This window comes from Zootoca vivipara, chromosome 6 (assembly GCF_963506605.1).
Source record: "Zootoca vivipara chromosome 6, rZooViv1.1, whole genome shotgun sequence".
Classification (NCBI taxonomy): Eukaryota; Metazoa; Chordata; class Lepidosauria; order Squamata; family Lacertidae; genus Zootoca; species Zootoca vivipara.
This window is the reverse complement of record NC_083281.1, coordinates 10,640,351-10,658,968: the sequence shown is the minus strand read 5'-3', so window position 1 is coordinate 10,658,968 and position 18,618 is coordinate 10,640,351. Positions and strand designations below refer to the sequence as shown.

Sequence of the window (18,618 nt, the reverse complement as noted above, 5' to 3'; positions counted from 1 at the left end):
CCTCCAGATGTTTTGGGACTACAACTCCCATCATCCCTAGCTAACAGGACCAGTGGTCAGGGATGAAGGGAGTTGTAGCCCCAAAACATCTGGCGGGCCGAGTTTGCCTATGCCTGTGAAAGACCTACACTGGCTCCCAGAGCGTTTCTGGGCACGATTCGCAGTGTTGGTGCTGACCTTTAAAGCCCTAAATGGCCTCGGCCCAGTAGACCTGAAGGAGCGTCTCCACCTCCATCACTCAGCCCAGACACTGAGGTCCATCTCCGAGCGCCTTCTGGTGGTTCCCTCACTGTGAGAAGTGAGATTACGGGGAACCAGGCAGAGGGCCTTCTCGGTGATGGCACCCTCCCCGTGGAATGTCCTTCCATCAAATGTCAAGGAGATAAGTAACTATACCATTTTAGGGGACATCTGAAGGCAGCCCTGTATTGGGAAGTTCTTAATGCTTGACGTTTTATTATGCTTTTATACGTGTTGGAAGCTGCCCAGAGTGGCTGGGGAAACCCATCTCGATGGGCGGGGTAAAAATAAGATGGTGTTGCATGGTCCCAGCAGCCCCTCCCCGTCACCAGTCTGGCAGCCGCACTCTGGATCAGTTGTAATAAAGCACCAGAACCGGCCATGCGGGTGTCTTTGTCATCCTCCTTTGGTATCCCTGCGCCCGGCCACTCCTTTGGGCAGGTAGATCAGGACAGGAGCTCGACAGCAGGTGGCGCCAGAGGAATGACAAGCAGAGAGGGTTTCGTCCCTGCTCTCTACCTCTCTCCCAGCTGTTCTGCGAGGGCAACACTGAGACGGAGGAGGAGGAGGAGGAGGAGGAGGAGGAGGAGGAGGAGGAGGAGGAGGAGGAGGAGGAGGAAGAAGATGGCAGGCAAGTGGCAACCCCTGGACTGGAGGGAGGCAGGCAGGTGGCCGGCTGGCTGAGGCTGGTGGAGAAGCATTCTCCAGGGCCACTGACAGACCCGTTTGCTCTGCATCAGAGCATCATTTGTGATGCAAAGTCCAAACCCACATTTTGAAGGGTGGGGCAATTTTTTTCCAGCTGAGGGGCCGCCTCCCTTTGCAGGCCATCACCCAGGGGCCATTGGCCTTCAGTGGGTGGGGCCAGCCAGAGGCAAAAGTGGACAGGGCCATGGACGTTGGCCAACCCACAGGCTCACGTCCCAGCCCCACAAAAGTCAGAGGGTCTCGACCCACGCTCCTCTCTCTCCATTCAGGCACACCAAAGGCATTGTGTGCCTCCCCACAAACCCCACTTACCACAATGGCGTTCACACTTCACTCTACCTAAGGAAAGGTGAGAGAGGAAAAAGTGAAACAGAATAAAAAATTCCTTCCAGTTGCACCTTGGAGACCAACTAAGTTTGTCATTGGTATGAGCTTTCGTGTGCATGCACACTTCTTCAGATACACTGAAACAGAAGTCACCAGATTCCCACATATAGTGGGGGGGGCACCACTCAGAAGACTTGGTCTTACAGGAACAATTTACGGCTGCAATTTGTCCCACAGGAAAAGCGAAGGGTGAGATGGCTAAAGATAGCTTTATCATGTATAATGAGATAAGAATCCAATGTCTTTATTCAGACCAGGTTTCTACGTGTTGTTTGGTGATAAATTGCAGTTCAGCAACTTCTCTTTCCAGTCTATTTCTGAAATTCTTTTGTAACAATACAGCTACAGTACTTTGAGATCTTGTATAGAATGTCCTGGGAGATTGAAGTGTTCTCCTACTGGTTTCTCTGTCTTGTGATTCCTGATGTCAGATTTATGTCCATTTATCCTTTGGCGTAGGGTTTGGCCTGTTTGTCCAATATAGAGAGCTGAAGGGCACTGTTGGCATTTGATGGCATACACAATGTTAGAAGATGAGCAATTAAATAGTCCTGAGATGGTATGTTGGATGTTGTTGGGGCCAGTAATGATGTTGTCCGGGTGTATGTGGCAGCAAAGTTGGCATCTGGGTTTATTGCAGGCTCTGGTACCAGTGTCCATGTTAAGTCTGGTGGTTGTATTATTGTGGGTGAGGAGTTGTTTAAGATTGGGTCTGTAGGCAATGAAAGGTCTTCCTCCCAGAGTTTGAGAGAGAGAAAGTGAGTCGGTTTTAGGCAGCATGCTTCCCCCGTGGCTCTCTGGCCACCTCTCAAGAGTAATTCACATTTGGGCCACAGCCGTGCAGTTGATTAACCAGTTGCATTCAACCAACTTAACAGTGCTTGAGCTGAGATTCCTGCCTCGCAGGGGGTTGGACTAGATGACCCGTGGGGTCCCTTTCCAACTCTACAATGCTATGATTCATTTCCTGCAAGCCGTTCCCAGAAGTTATGCATCCCCTGTTGATCTCAATTTCTGCACTTCTAATGGTATTGTGTCATATATATATATATATTGGGTCATTGATAATTTCGAAAAGCAAGCAAACCACCCCAAACCAAGGAAACACCAGAAATGCAGAAACTACTAAAAAAGACCCCCCCCCAAAAAAAACAAGGAAAATGCTGAAAAGCAAATTCACTAATAACCCACCCACCCCCCGACACAAATTTATTCCTCTTAATTATTTGCACGAATGGATGGGCAGTAGTGTTACCAACGAAGGAGGAATGGCTTATTATGAAACTATGCTGAAATCCATCCCCACAAGCGGACTTGTGACAAGGTTAAAGTTTTCTGGAATGCTATATATATAACGAGATTTTAAAAAATGTTCAGGTACACCTTTCCAAAGAGACCTGAAGCATTTCTATTAGGAATGATTGGACTGGAAATACCAAAAATAGATCAAAAACTGTTTATGTATGCTACAATGGAGGCAAGAATTTTACTAGCCCAAAAATGGAAACAGCAGAAGCTACCAACAACAGAAGAATGGCAGACGAAGGCAATGGAGTATGCAGAAATGGCAAGGCTGACCGGATATATCTGGAACCAGGGTGACCAACATTCCAGAAAGAATGGACTAAATTTACCAGTATACTATACTTAGAAACTCATTGTACACATATAAAGACACTAGTTGAGATAAGGGACTGAGATAAGACTCACTTCGTGAGAAGAATCAACATTCTATTTAAGACAAAAGTGAATGTTAAGGCAAGATGAGTTACATTTTAATGAGGGTGAAAGAGGAGAGCGCAAAATGTGGTCTGAAGCTCAACATCAAAAAAACCAAGATCATGGCCACTGGTCCCGTCATCTCCTGGCAAATAGAAGGGGAAGAAATGGAGGCAGTGAGAGATTTTACTTTCTTGGGCTCCTTGATCACTGCAGATGGTGACAGCAGTCACGAAATTAAAAGACGCCTGCTTCTTGGGAGAAAAGCAATGACAAACCTAGACAGCATCTTAAAAAGCAGAGACATCACCTTGCCTACAAAGGTCCGGATAGTTAAAGCTATGGTTTTCCCAGTAGTGATGTATGGAAGTGAGAGCTGGATGTATGGAAGTGAGAGCCGATCGCCGAAGAATGGATGGTTTTGAATTATGGTGCTGGAGGAGACTCTTGCGAGTCCCATGGACTGCAAGAAGATCAAACCTATCCATTCTGAAGGAAATCAGCCCTGAGTGCTCCCTGGAAGGACAGGTCGTGAAGCTGAGGCTCCAATACTTTGGCCACATCATGAGAAGAGAAGACTCCCTGGAAAAGACCCTGATGTTGGGAAAGATGGAGGGCATTAGGAGAAGGAGATGACAGAGGACGAGATGGTTGGACAGTGTTCTCGAAGCTACGAACATGAGTTTGACCAAACTGCGGGAGGCAGTGCAAGACAGGAGTGCCTGGCATGCTCTGGTCCATGGGGTCATAAAGAGTTGGACATGACTAAATGACTAAACAACAAGTTACATATAGGATGGAGATGTGCAAAATAAAATGTAACAGAAGGAAACAAAAAAAAGGACGGAGGGAAGTTGAAAGCTCTGCAGAGCAAATAATATAATGGTTGCTATGTATATACAGTAATTGTTAAAATTTGGGAAATTAATAACAAATATACATAAAGAAAAAAGAAAGCTGTCAAATTAGAAGGGTTCTTCCCACCGGCTGCCATATTAGAAGAGGGATTCCCAAAAGCTGAACTTTTTTTATGAGACATTCCCGCAAGCCATTATGGGAGAACAGCCACTTCCATCGGCATCCCTCTTTGTTTTGTCAATTCACTTGCTATCGGTCTTTTTGTTAAATTTTTAACAAACATCAAATTGATTCTAATTTAATACAAATTTACACGCTGACTCCCACGGCCTTGATGGTTCCCCACCCAGCCTTATTTGCTGCTCAATATTACATGCCTCAACACGTTTTAGCATTTTATCCAGAGATGAGTCATTCCCGTTGCCCACCATCTTGAAAGAGGTATTCCCGCAAGCTGGCCTGTGAGAGGGGCTTCCCACTGCCTTCTGCATTAAAGAGCCATCCTGCTTTCTTAGCATGCCTCTTTCTAACTAAGTCCTGCTCAGAAACACAGGTATGTAAACTCCAAAGGAAGGAGGGAAGTCCGTGTGGGACACTCACTTTCGATGATGGCATTCCGTAGCAATTTGACTTGTTCCTCGAAAATGGAACGCAGGATTTCCGGAAGGACACCTTTTGGGGGAGGAGAGAGAGAGAGATAGACCCGGCAGCATGTGTGTTTTTTTAAAAAAAAAATGGTAGAGCATGAATCTTAATCTCAGGGTCATGAATTCAAGCCCCACATTGGGCAAAAGATTCATGCATTTTAGAGGGCTGGACTAGATGCCTCTCGGGGTCCCTTTAGACACTACAATTATGTGATTTAGAACATCTGCAGACTTTTGCAGAGGAATCGCAGCCTCGGGCGATTCTAGTTACCATAAATGGTCATCATCATCATCATCCAGGCAAACCGATACAGGCAGACCCTTTCTTTATATCTATTTACCTGGCTTGTAAGTGTTGCCTTTGAAGAGGGTGTCCAGTTTCCCATAAACGACTGTAGCTATTGCCTGGAGTTTCTCCATTGCTGTGCATGATGGGGAGAGATGGGGAAAGGACAGGATGTGGAGAGAGAGCATACAAAAAAATATAAGCCCCCCAAAGAAGCCGCAGTCCACGTGGACCTTAAATGCAAGGCTGCGCTCCTAACTGGTCAAGAGTTTTGGCAAAGGGGCATTTTGATTTTTTAAAAAAAGAATAACCTGGTTTTTAGTCACCACCGCCACATATTGTGGAAGGGAGTTCCACAGATTAACTCGGTGCAGGAAAGCCTTGTCTTCCTTTGTCTAAGTGGGAGGTGGGGGGAAACCTATTTGTTTAGCTTGAGGGCCACGTTTCCTTCGAGGTGGCCTTCCCAGGGCCACATCCCAGAGGTGGGCTGGACCAGGGGCAACAGTGGGGGGTGCAAGGGATGTAAGAAGGCTGCAGACCCAGATGGGTGAATGAGGGCGCGTGGCCTGGGGCCAGGGTGAGTGGCCTGCAGAGATTTCCAGGGGCCAGGTGGAGAGGTCCAGAGGGCCACATTGGCACACAAGCCTGAATTTCCCCATCTTTGACATGGGGCCCGTCCATGGGGAGAGAAGTGGCGTTATTGCTTAGGAGGTGCTATGATCCGAGGGCCACATCGGGAGACTTGGAGGGCCACATCCGGCACCCTGGGAGTCAGGGGAGGCGCAGGAGAAGGGCCTGCGAGGCGACTCACGGATCTCCGCCGGGACACCCAGGTTCAGTTCCTCCAGAGTGTCCTGGGCCCAGCCCCGTAGCCTCCGCCCCGCAGCCGGGACGTCCCCCAGCCCCCAGGACTTGCGGCTCAAGTGGGGGGCGTAGGAGGCGAAGCGGAGGGCAAAATTTGGGTCGCACTGCAGGCACAGCCAGGAGGGGCCTGGCCCCAGGACCAGAACCGCCACCAAGGCCAGCCATGGGGTCCGCCAACCCATCCTCCCATTCCTGGCATCTCCAGAGCATCAGACAATGGGGCATTCTGGCTTCCAGGGAACGTTCCGGAACAGCCCCGATGGCTCTAGATCGTTCCAGAGCGCATTCCGATTCTCCTGGCCACCTAGCCCAGCCGAGTCAAGGGAGGTCAATGAGGGCAGCATTGCCAACTCTCTCCTCGCCCCGCTGCTCTTAAGCGCTCCTTATGGAACGCCTACACAAGTTAGTCTGGCTAACTTTCCTCTTTTTAAAAATTAGTTATTAAATATTTCCTTGTGTTACGAAGCAGACAAATAAACGGGGAAAGGTACAGTTAGGGGGAAAGAGAGGGGACAGCATTTTTATTAATATTATTATTAGACATATTTTTAATTGATTTTCACAGATTGGCCAGTTTACTTATATTTCAACATATGTTTTTCCTTAAAAAATTGACTCCTCACCCTTAATTCCAGGATATTTTCATTCCCACCTTATACCTAACTTCTGAAGTTGGTACCTCTCCTCCTTTCCATTTCTGAATGTACAGGATTCTGGCTGCTGTTGTTGCAGACATAATTAGTTTAACCATCTTTTTTTGGGAACTCCCTCCCTATTACCCCTAGGAGAAAAGCTGCAGGACTTTTGGGAACAATTGGAACATTTTCTTCAACTCATTATCTATCTTTTCCCCAAAGCCTTTAGCTTTTATATACTTCCACCACATATGGGGGGGGGGAAGACCCTACAGGATGCTCTTGTTGCGATGAGTTCCGCAGGTGAACCAGGTGAGGAGGTGTTACTTCTCCAGCCACCACCCTCCTCTTTCTGCAAATATGCATATGAAGCAATTGCAGAGGACGGCCAAGACTTTTCAGCTTTTCTGCTTGAGAAACTTCCCCACCCAAAAATTATATTATGGTTTTCTAAAATAATATTTATAAATAAATAAATATTATTTTTTCCTATGTGTTGGAAGCCACCCAGAGTGGCTGGGGAAACCCAGCCAGATGGGTGGGCTATAAATAATAAAATTATTATTTACCATTATTATTATTATTATTATTAAGACTCAGCAGAGCTCAGCCTCCCTTACAGGGGTGTTGTAAGGCGCAAGAGTTGCATTAAGAAAAGATTTCAACCCTGCCCCTTTGAGGCAATGGAGGGGGAAAGGCTTTCACCTCGAAGCAACTCTGCAGAAATTAATGTAGCTAAGATGGGGATAATAATAATAATAATAATAATAATAATAATAATATTTATTTATACCCCGCCCTCCCCAGTCAAAACCGGGCTCAGGGCGGCTAACACCAATAAAATTACAATAAGACATAAAAGAAAAGAAAAGAATTAGTTAAAATACAGATTAAAATACAATATTAAAATTTAAAATGCAGCCTCATTTTAAGTAGTCCATAAATCAAAACCATGAGGGAGGAAAACACAGGGGTCAGGACTGAATCCAACCCAAACGCCTGCCATTTCAACGGGTGCCCTGCCATTTCAGCGGGTCTACTCTCGAGTAGGACCACGCCGGGGCATTGGCCTGGATCGGGACCCGGAAGGGGTGGTGCCGCTCAGCCCCGATCCTGCCTCCAGGGGTGGAGTAACGTGCGGAGAGTTTCCCCCTCTTTCCAGCGATCCGAGAACGTGGTGGCCAGGGGGGAGACTGACCTTGACACGCGTTTGGGAGCGTCTTCGGAAAAAGCAGGTAAGGCGCACCTGAGTTATGCGGGGATGCGCGCCCGGCTCCCACCCACGCACGCTCCCCTTTTAAAATCGGCAGTCGATTTCGCATTGCGCTTTGTTCCCCTTTGCAAAAAGGAAAAAAAAAAAAAGTCTGCTTAATGTTGCAATAATGCATTGCAGATTTCCGGTGTTCCGCACCCCGGAAAAGCCTGCTTCCTCTCTTCCTCGCGAGTAGTGACGAGGTTGGGGCCTCCTGCTTCTACGTACCTTGTAAGATCAAGAGGTTTGGGGGCGATTAACTTTCCTCTCCTCTCCTCCCCTCCCCCCAGAAATCCTCTCCTCCTGTTTTTCCCAGGGTGGGTTGCCATCTAACGGGGAAGAGGAACAGCTGGTATTTCAGACGACCCCCAATTTTTGACGAAATAAAGTTAGCAGAAAACATCGTTTTATAAACGGGGAAAGACGGCAGTTCCAGAGGGCGGACTTTCTGCCCCAAGCGATTCATTGATAACTGTTATTTGCAAAATGATATCAAAATTTAAGTCAATAATTAAACTCCCCCACCCCACCCCCGGTAAAGTGCCAGTTAGGGACTTGGGGGCATCTTAATTATTTTCAGATGCTTGTCAGATTCATTTGAATTCCACCCCCTCCCCCGTTTGATCTGGATTATTATTATTATTAATTGTTATTTAAAAATCTTTTAAATGCAGCAAAATGTGAATTGCAGGGGACTATGAGAAATTTTAAAAATCAATGTTATTACCGTAAAGGTTTTCAACCTAATATACCAGGGTTCCCAAACTACGGCCCCCGGGCCGGATGCGGCCCAATCGGCCTCCCAATCCGGCCCGCGACGACCCCCGCCGCCCGCTGCCGCCGCCCGCTCTTACGGCGCGCGGCGCGGCAACAATCTTAAATATCGGCAAAAAAATCGCCGAAAGTCCTTTGTGAGCATGCGTATGGGCCTCTCCCGACCCAGAAGAGGTCATTTCCGATGCACTTCCGGGTCGGGGGAGGCCCATACGCATGCGCACAAGCGATTTTCGGTGATTTTTTTCCCCGCCCGTGTGCGTGTGCGCATGCGCACGGGCGCGCACTCCCCCACCCTCCGGCCCGCTGCGCGCGCACTCCCCTGCCCTCCAGCCCGCCGCGCGGTCGGCGCGGCGGGCACCGGCCCACTGCGCGGTAAGTCTGGGGACCCCTGTAATATACCATAAATTTCAATCTAAACTAAAGAGAATAATGATAAAAAATATCAAACAGGAAAAACTAAAAATGTCTTCTCTCTTCATATGGAACTCTTCAAATGGGGTATCTTGTCCCTTACGACAGTGCTGCGAAGTTTGCCCGTGTTTTTCAGCCCATTCCGCAGATGTGGAAGACTGAGGCCGAGAGCAGGGCTTGCCTTTAGCATACCTCATGTCAGAGGCGGCGTTTGAACTCGGGGCTTCCTGCTTTGCAGCTGTGTCTCAGGATTGGAGGGGGGGGCGGTTCAGTGGGGAAGGGATTTCAGCTGAAAGTATTCACGATCTGTAAACTCGAAACAAGGAACTCGTAGATCAAAACCAGCATTTGGAGCGCAGTTGCTGGAAAGATGCAGGAAATGGATTTTCCTGGCAATCTTCCAGTTGCAAGCATGCAGAAAGAATTTCCTTCCAGGGGGAATTTCTCATTTCAAAGAACTATGAATAATTGGAATCCTGGGTTCCTGAAAGTTCTGGATTTTTATTTATTTATTTTTAAAAATCATTCAGTGGGTCTTTTTCACTTGTAAGTTTAGAGCAGGGGTCAGCAAACTTTTTCAGCAGGGGGCCGGTCCACTGTCCCATAGACCTTGTGGGGGGACGGACTATATTTTGGAAAAAAATATATGAATGAATTCCTGTGCCCCACAAATAACCCAGAGATGCATTTTAAATTAAAGGACACATTCTACTCATGTAAACATGCTGATTCCCGGACAGTCCGTGGGCCGGATTTAGAAGGTGTTTGGGCCGCATCCGGCCCCTGGGCCTTAGTTTGGGAACCCCTGGTTTAGAGGGTTCCTCCCCCCCTTTCAATTATTGGCGTCAAAATGAAGGTGAAAGGAGACAGATCATGAGGCAAACTAAGGCCCGGGGGCCGGATTCTGCCCAATCGCCTTCTAAATCCGCCCTGCGGACGGTCCAGGAATCAGCGTGTTTTTATATGAGTAGAATGTGTGCTTTTATTTAAAATGCATCTCTGGGTTATTTGTGGGGCATAGGAATTTGTTCAATTCCCCCCCCCCCTTCAAAATATAGTCTGGCCCCCCCTCAAGGGACAGTGGACTAGCCCACAACTGAAAAAGTTTGCTGATGCCCGAGGTAGGTAGGTAGGTAGGTAGATAGGTAGATACCAGTAGCTGATAGATAGATAGATAGATAGATAGATAGACAGACAGACACCCTCAGCCTATTCAAAAGTTAATGGACTATGCGGAAATGGCGAAATTGACAGCAAAAATAAAGAGATAAAAGAGACAAATGTATCTTTAACCCAATGTATTATTGCAGACTTTTTTTAAACCATTCAAGCAGCATATCCTTCAACATTTCCCCAATGAAAATAGGGAGGTCCTTTTCAATAATACTAATAATAATATTTATTATTTATACAGCACCCATCTGACTGGGCTGCCCCAGCTACTCTGGCCGACTCCCAACATGTATAATATTATAATAAAACATGAACGTATCATTCAATCTAGGTCTTGTTCTTAGAAGTGCATAGATTTTTACAAGACATTAAAAAATCCACCCCAGAACCATTTCCCCCGAACCCTGAGATACCAACCACTTTGGAAAGCCCAGATCAAGAGAATGGGGGGGGGAGGGGGCGTTCTCCTGGCTCCCCTCCAAAACGTCGTTTTCGTATAAATAATGTAGCCCTAGGGTTCCTCTTGCACGGACGTCGCTTTCCCTAAAAGGAAGTGAGTTCAGCAGACATTACTCATCGGGGTTCTGAATCTTCCTCAAGCAGAGAGGTTTTCAGAGGTTTGGGTCAGGAGCCGAGCAACCGACTTGCAATCCGAGCTCCGTAGGGCGACCTCAGGATCCTGCTCAGGTGCCTTTTCTTAAAATATCCACCACCTTCCGTCTTTTTTTCCTCTCCCTCCTTCTTCTTATAATTCAAAAAAGAAGACAGCGACAAGGAGACCCATTCCGCCTTGAGGCTCCGCATTGTTTCCCGGTCGGAAAGTAGTGCCGGTAAGAACATGAACCTGGGTTCAATAAATAATAATAATAATAATGTCATTTATAAACAACAAAATAAAGGTTCCCTGCAACGCGGGAATCGTGGCTGAATACCTTTCGATGGGATAAGTATGGGGAAAATAAAAAGTGTTGTTTCCTGGGTGCCTCTCAACTTCCTCGTGTTGGGATTAAATTGAGATCCTGGGAGGGGGGCTGTAAATACAATAAATAAATATTGATTTATTGATTTCTTTCTGGGATCTTTTATAAAGGGACGGTAACAAACAGAACTATTATTTTTGTTAATACTCCTCAGAGTAGACCCATTGAAATAAATGGATCTGTGTATTATTTCACAAAATTTGTATGCCGCTTAAGAACCTCTAAAAAGTTTAATGACAAGACGATAGGAAACATTTAAATTATCATTTTTAAGGGGGGGGCAACCCAGTTAAAAGCAGGTATGTGGAAATATTCAAAGGATGATGGAAATAAACAAGAACTCGAACACATGTAACTTCTACTTGACTAAAAAAATGTTTTCAGGAGTAGACTTTCCCCCTTTTTGTAAAGACTTTATATTTCATTGTATAATGTATAGGGGGTGTGTGTCAAAGTTAGTCTTGTCCATGTGGATTTCAAAAGCAGACTTGCATGAATATTGTGTAACAAAAAAATTAAACACCGTCCCTCCAGTAAAATGACACTCTCTGGAGTGACGAGAAGGATTGTGAAAGGGATAGTTCAGCATTGTTTTCTAGCTCCCCGATTTAAATTTTTTTAAAAAAAAATATGCATTTCATTGAGTCATACAATGATAGAATTGTAGAGCTGGGAGGGACCCCCGAGGGTCCTCTAGTCCAACCCCCTGCAATGCAAGAATCTCAGCTAAAGCATCCATGGCAGTCAGAATCTCCTTTCTTATAACTTGAAGCCATGGGTTCGAGTCATTCCCTCCAGAGCAGGAGAAAACCAGCTTGTTCCATCTTCCTTGTCACAGCCTTTGCGATATTTGAAGATGGCTCTCATATCTGCTCTCAGTCTTCGCTTTTCCAGCCTAAAGATACCCAGCTCCTTCAACCGTTCCTCATCAGGTCCAGATCCCAGACCTGTAAAATTAATTCCACCTCTTTGTTATTACAAGCACAGTATATACTGTTTCCTCCTGTCTGCCTTCTAAAAAGTTTGATGCTAAAGCATGGGGGCTTGCCAAAGAAGAAGAGGTTTCCCTGTATTTAAGAATCTGAATCTCCCCAGGCAGGGGCAGTCTACCTCTGAATTAGCAACTGCTGCGGACAAGCCACTGGGAAAGACTGGTGTATTTGTGGTGGGCTTCCTCGGAGGCCCCTTGCTGACCCTTGTCAGAAACAGGATGCTGGGTTCAATGGGCCTCTGGGGCTGAGTCAGGCAAGGAGAGGTTCGGGGAACAGCAGCCGGGATGATCGAGGAGTGGAACCACTTCCACACGGGGAAAATTTGCAGCATTTTGGGGGGGGGGGACATAAGGCGGGGTAGATGCCTGGCTTGGAGGCAGTGGATTGAGAAAAAGGCCTCCTCTCTCCCCCTCATAACACTGGATCCTGCAGGCATCCAAAGAAGCTGATCGTGGGAAGATTCCAGGCAGACTTTTCCCGTTAACCTGCGGAACTCCTTCCCACAAGAGGCAGTGGTAGCCACCGATCTAAATGGCTTTAAAAGAGGAATGGGGAAATTCATGGGGGAGGAGTGGGCTGTCGATGGCAACTAGCAACCAGCTTATTCCAAGCAGTTTTTTTTTTACGGGGGGGGGGGAACCCTCTCTCCAGGGTGGTCCAAAAGATTATATATGCTTTAGTTGAGATTCCTGCATTGCATGGGGGTTGGACTAGATGACCCTCGGGGTCCCTTCCAACTCTACGATTCCAAAGCTTTGAAGCAATATCTTCTCATGGGTGCTTTTGTGTTGTTTTGAGACGCAGCTTCTCCCTGTGGCTTGAGCCGCTGAGCTCTCTCTCTCTCTCTCTCTCTCTCTCTCTCTCTCTCTCTCTCTCTCTCTCTCTCTCCACTTCCTGCTTTCTTCACCAGAACTGACATGTGTCTGCACACAGGATGTGGCTTTCAAGCGAAGCCCAAACTCAGCTCTTCGTAAACGGGGCTTGCACTGCTGCAGGAGGAGGATGGTCGGATCCTGCCCTCCCTCTCCCCGCCCTCGACTTCCTCTCTCAGCTTCCCTTCATGGCACACCTCTCTTCTTTTAGAGACACCCAAGGGGCCTCGATTCCTGTCCTTCAAGGACTATTTCTCATATATATACGCACACACATTGCATGTTTTTAACAGTGAAGAAGGGGGCAGTTAATTCAGTAGGAGGCACCTTCATCCCCCCCCCAGTTACCGCATTTCCCTGTCTATAAGACGCCGCCATGTACAAGACGCCCCCTATTTTGGGGGACTCAGATTTAAGAAAATGGGGGGGGTAGATGTATCCAACCTAGTCTTAAATTTCACATATGCATTCCAATACAGTACATATTAATTTTTTCTTCCCACTCCACTTTCCATGGTGTGTGTGTGTTTTTTCCCCCCTCCCCTTTGCTGCACCCTATCCTCTCTCTCTCATAACATTTGAGATTCCAGGCCCCAGGGAGATTAGACTGGCCTCGACCAGAGCCAGGGCCTTTTCAGCCCTGGCCCCGGCCTGGTGGAATGCTCTCCCACAAGAGACCAGGGCCGTGCGGGATTTGACATCTTTCCACAGGGCCTGCAAGACGGAGCTGTTCCGCCAGGCCTTTGGTCGGGGTCCAGTCTCATTCTTTTCTTTCTGTATAAGAACAAACATTAAGAGGCCTCCTAGCCTGCTCACAGGGACCCAGGTGGCACTGTGGGATAAACCACTGAGCCTAGGGCTTGCTGATCAGAAGGTCGGCGGTTCGAATCCCTGTGACGGGGTGAGCTCCCGTTGCTTGGTCCCAGCTCCTGCCAACCTAGCAGTTCGAAAGCACATCAAAATGCAAGTAGATAAATAGGGACCGCTATAGCGGGCAGGTAAACGGCGTTTCCGTGTGCTGCTCTGGTTCACCAGAAGCGGCTTTGTCATGCTGGCCACATGACCTGGAAGCTATACGCCGGCTCCCTCGGCCAATAATGCGAGATGAGCACGCAACCCCAGAGTCGGTCATGACTGGACCTAATGGTCAGGGGTCCCTTTACCTTTACCTTTAGCCTGCTCACAGGTCCTTTATAAGACCAGTGATAACAGTTGGCCCTGGAAAATATTAACCACTCTCAATTTTACCTGTGGACTGCCATCTGCCCAGATTTTAATTTGCTCTGAACTAATTTTAAGATGCATTCAATTAATTGATTGCTTGTTTTATGTTTTTATGTTCTTTGTATACTGTGCTAGTTTTGTGATGTTAGCCGCCCTGAGCCTGGCTCCGGCCAGGGAGGGCAGGGTACAAAAATATTATTATTATTATTATTATTATTATTATTATTATTATTATTATACACCTCTAATTCCAGGCTTGGACTGGATCACAGGATTATTGAATTGTAGAGTTGGAAGGGATCCCAAAAGTCATCTAGTCCAACCCCCTGCGATGCAGGGATCGCAGCTAAAGAATCCCTGACAGGTGTTCTCCCCCCCCAAAAAACCCCTCTGTTTTGAAAAGAAAAGGCATTATATAAAAACCATGTCTATCTGTTGTGCTGTAGGTTGAAGAGCCTCTGAAGGACCAGCGGAACTCCTTGACAATTTAAAATCCGGGTGTTCGAAAAAGTCCTCTGTGGCAGTGGCAAATCTCTCAGTTATCAATAACTTTTGGGGGGCAGCAGAGTCGAGCAGGAGATGTCTAACCCTCTGCGGCAAGTTTTCAACATGGACCGCACATTCCGCCCCAAGAAGAAATTCGAACCCGGGACGCAGCGCTTTGAGCTGCACAAAATGGCGCAGGCGTCTCTCAACGCCGGGCTGGACTTGAAGGTGGCTGTGCAGCTGCCGCCCGGCGAGGAGCTGAACGACTGGGTGGCCGTCCACGTGGTGGACTTCTTCAACCGCATCAACCTCATCTATGGGACCATCGCCGACTCCTGCACGGACCAGAGCTGCCCCGTCATGTCTGGGGGTCCGAAATACGAGTACCGGTGGCAGGACGAGAAATCCCGCAAGCCCACTGCCCTCTCGGCCCCGCAATACATGGACCTGCTGATGGACTGGATCGAAGTGCAGATCAACAATGAGGACCTATTCCCGACCAACGTTGGTGAGTCCGTTTTCGGGATTTGTGGGTGGCGGGGTGGCCCACCGGACGTCAGCCAGGAGAGGCATGAAAAGGGTGGAGGAGAGGTTGGCTGCACACAGGAGCAGTCTCCGATTGTTTGGAGAAAGCCCTGGAGAGGAGGGGATTTAGACGGCTGTGGGGCGGCAGGGACCTTCAGTTTTGGCAACTGATCGATGGGAGAAATCGGCCAAGTCTCAGGGGGGCACTTGCCTAGAGGCAGAGTCCAGTCCAGTTCTAAGGGCAGGTGTATCTCAGTTCCGGGGGTCAAGTAAGCCGTGAGTCAAATATATAAAAGGATGTCATATAGAGGAGGGTGAAAGGTTGTTTTCTGCTGCTCCAGAGAAGCGGACACGGAGCAGTGGATTCAAACTACAAGAAAGAAGATTCCACCTAAACATTAGGAAGAACTTCCTGACAGTAAGAGCTGTTTGGCAGTGGAATTTGCTACCAAGGAGTGTGGTGGAGTCTCCTCCTTTGGAGGTCTTTAAGCAGAGGCTTGACAGCCATCTGTCAGGAACGCTTTGATGGTGTTTCCTGCTTGGCAGGGGGTTGGACTGGATGGCCCTTGTGGTCTCTTCCAACTCTATGATTCTATGATTCTATGAGTCACAAGAAGCAGCAAAGTCTGGTCAGGAACGACAAACGTTTGTTTCCAGCAACTCACCGAGGCTGGAAACCCTGCTTAAGAAAGCTGGAATCAGCTGGTTCACATCAGGAGCAAGAAGGCTGCTCAGTAGTGGGCGGGATGGACCCAACGGTCAGACTTGATAGGAAGCAAGCTCGCTACTTAAATCAGCTGTGTGTTTGGAACGAGGAGGACTAGAAACCTATTTATTAGAGGGAAGGCCGTAGCCCAGCAGTAGAGGTCCAAAAGGCTCCTGGAGGGCTGCTGCCGGCCAGTGTGGACAGTATTGACCTTAGACAGGGGCGGTGTGTGTGTGTGTATATAGCTGGGCATCTCTGTGACCCGTCGTGACCTGGACATCATGTGCGTTTCTCGCACCAGGTACCCCGTTCCAGAAGAACTTCCTCAAGTCCGTCAAGAAGATCCTCTCGCGGCTCTTCCGAGTCTTCGTCCACGTCTACATCCACCACTTTGACCGCATCGCCCAGATGGGCTCCGAAGCCCACGTCAACACTTGCTACAAGCACTTTTATTATTTTGTGACGGAGTTTGGCCTCATCGACACCAAGGAGCTGGAGCCCCTGGTGAGTGCCGCCTCTCGCTGCCCCTCGTAGGGCGGACAATCTTTTCATAATATTTATATGTACGAAACCACTGAGGTGACGGCATAAAATACAGCCCTCCTGCGTTGTCAGGGGTTGAGCTGGATGATCTTTGGCGTTCCCTTCCAACTCCACGGTTCTATGACCCTGTGGCTTTCAGTGATATTTGTATACCGCTCGAAATGCAGAATAGAATCACTACGTGGTTTGCATTGAGGTCATTTTTGGAAAAGAAGAGGAAGATCAAGGCTAAGCATTCATTTGGAAATTGCCATTAGTAATATTGGAAATGGAAGTATAGCACCGTCGAGTGAGAAGGGACCACGAGTCATCTAGCCCAACCCCCTGCCATGCAGGATTTTTTTTTGCTCAACATGGGACTCGAACCCACAACCCTGAGATTAAAAGTCTAATGCTCTACCTACTGAGCTACCCCACGTATTATTATTATTATGATCATCATCCTTTTTATAGCATTCATATACTGCCTGGTGCGCAAAATTCCAAAGTCATTTCCATAAGACATAATAAGATTATCCGAAAAAGAAAATGGCAACGCCAAGTAATATTTGGAAATCGTTTTTCTATTATTACCATCCTCTTTATTACTACTGTTACTGTTGTTATTATTATTATGTTTATATGTGATTAACCCACCTTGCCTACAAGACCTCCATAAGGTCTTGCAGCTTGCTGTTTTTTGTTTTTTTTAAAAGTGTTGTCCTGAACCTTATTTTACCTTTGTTGCTGTGCAATGTTGATAAGCCGAGCTGATATAGGTATAGGTATATATTCATTCTTTCTCACAGTTTCGAGCGACAGAAAAGCAATCACTTCTTTCCCCCTGCTCTCTTCTATTCGACAGAAGGAAATGACCTCCAGGATTTGCCACTGACGTCCTGCAGGGAGCGATTCCCCTTGCCCTCCTGCGCCAGATACGAGCCTCTCCTGGGACTGCGGAACTCTCCTCCACTAGAGAGGGCAAGAAAAATCTGGAGCACCTTCCTTCCCTCTTTAAAGAAAATAATATATTGTTTTATAAAACAAAGCCAATGGAAGGGGGGGGGAGAGAGAGAGATATCCTATGATGACTACTAAAAACTGTTTTATACAATGATTTTCCTTGTTAGAGAGAGGGAGCGTATGTTGTGTGTGTGCCTGTATGTATTATAATCAGGGATAGAATCATAGAACCCTAGAATCCTGAGGGTCATCTAGTCCAACCCCCCTGCAATGCAAGACTCTTTTTGCCCAATGTGGGGTTCGAACCCACAACCCTGAGATGAAGGGTCTCACGTTGTCCCTATCTTTTTTTTAAAAGGGGGGGGACCCAGGTAACTACTGACCGGTGAGCTTGACGTCGATACCAGGAAAGGTTCTAGAACAGATAATTCAACAGGTAGTCTGTGAGCATTTAGAAACAGGAGTCGAGTGTCCAGATCAAGGGAGGCCATAGTCCTGCTCTATTCTGTCTTGGTCAGACTACACCTGGAGTCCTGTGTCCAGTTCTGGGCGCCACAATTTAAGAAGGATGTTGACAAGCTAGAACATGTGCAGAGGAGGGAGACCAAGATGATCAAGGGTCTGGAAAGCAAGCCTGATGAGGAACGGTTGAAGGAGCTGGAAAAGAAGGAGGCCGAGAGGAGATAGGAGAGCCATCTTCAAATATCTCAAGGGCTGTCACATGGAAGAGGGAGCAAGCTTGTTTTCTCCTGCTCCGGAGGGCAGGACTCGAACCCATGGCTTCAAGTTGCAAGAAAGAGGATTCCGACTAAACATCAGGAAGAGCTTTCTGACAGTGAGAGCTGTTCCACAGCAGAAGAGACTCCCTCAGAAGAAGGTGATAGCCTCTTCTTCTGTGGAGATTTTAAAGCAGAGGTTGGTTGGCCATCTGCCATGGATGCTTGGCCTGAGATTCCTGCATGGCAGGGGGTTGGACTGGATGACCCTAGGTGTCCCTTCCAACTCTATGATTCTAGGATTCTGTGTTGAACCTCAGGCCACGGCCCTCACAGATGCCACTTTGCCTGAGTGTTTCTGCCTGGCTGGTCCTTCCTTTCCCTTGCCCAGGAGGGGGATGGAGAGGGGCGCCTGTTTGAGTGTGTGCAGAAAAAACTGGCCCACCCATGGGATCCCCTGCCACTTGGACCAGCAGAACCGGCCCTGCCACGGGTGCTGCCCAATACTTGTAAGAAATCGGTCCCTTAGTGCTGCTGAGCTCGCACTTTGGAACTCCCTGCCAATTGAGGGCACCTCTGTCCTACCCATTCCAGCTCCTGCTTAAAAAAAAAAAAATCTTGCTTCAGAAGCCGATGTGAGCTTTAATCAGTTTTTAGGACTCTCTCGGACTTGTG

At 47.6% G+C, this 18,618-nt stretch overlaps 2 protein-coding genes across 6 annotated transcripts in view; one reads left to right on the top strand and one right to left on the bottom strand.

The window, feature by feature from the left end:
* Positions 1-7,732, bottom strand: part of IZUMO4 (IZUMO family member 4) — a 17,842-nt gene extending 10,110 nt beyond the window's left edge. The window contains exons 1-4 of one of the 2 annotated variants that reach the window (XM_035117873.2): positions 7,543-7,732; positions 4,901-4,981; positions 4,513-4,584; positions 1,261-1,287 (exon numbers count right to left, since the gene is read on the bottom strand). In XM_035117873.2, the coding sequence (XP_034973764.1) occupies positions 1,261-1,287; positions 4,513-4,584; positions 4,901-4,981; positions 7,543-7,732 (370 nt within the window). Of the gene's footprint in view, positions 1-1,260; positions 1,288-4,512; positions 4,585-4,900; positions 4,982-5,656; positions 6,713-7,542 lie in introns of those variants that run through there. The other variant, XM_060275406.1, reaches the window with a different exon arrangement.
* MOB3A (MOB kinase activator 3A) lies at positions 7,348-18,618 on the top strand. Of its 4 annotated transcripts, none has more exons than XM_035117877.2 (5): positions 7,348-7,579; positions 10,722-10,787; positions 14,472-15,019; positions 16,044-16,246; positions 17,130-18,618. In XM_035117877.2, exons 3-5 carry the CDS (start codon positions 14,605-14,607, stop codon positions 17,157-17,159), a joined length of 648 nt encoding a protein of 215 aa, XP_034973768.1. In that variant the 5' UTR covers positions 7,348-7,579; positions 10,722-10,787; positions 14,472-14,604; the 3' UTR covers positions 17,160-18,618. The 4 variants fall into 4 exon arrangements, with proteins under 4 accessions (XP_034973768.1, XP_034973767.1, XP_034973773.1 ...); XM_035117876.2 differs by having other exon boundaries at positions 10,719-10,787; XM_035117879.2 differs by lacking the exon at positions 7,348-7,579 and adding an exon at positions 7,753-7,827.

What these genes read in the sequence shown, in the direction of transcription:
- MOB3A (XM_035117882.2), top strand. Translation starts at nt 14,605, where the DNA reads ATGTCTAACCCTCTGCGGCAAGTTTTCAACATGGACCGCACATTCCGC. An exon ending in CCTATTCCCGACCAACGTTG is followed by an intron (nt 15,020 to 16,043) that starts GTGAGTCCGTTT and finishes TTCTCGCACCAG; the next exon opens with GTACCCCGTTCCAGAAGAAC. An exon ending in CCAAGGAGCTGGAGCCCCTG is followed by an intron (nt 16,247 to 17,129) that starts GTGAGTGCCGCC and finishes TCTATTCGACAG; the next exon opens with AAGGAAATGACCTCCAGGAT.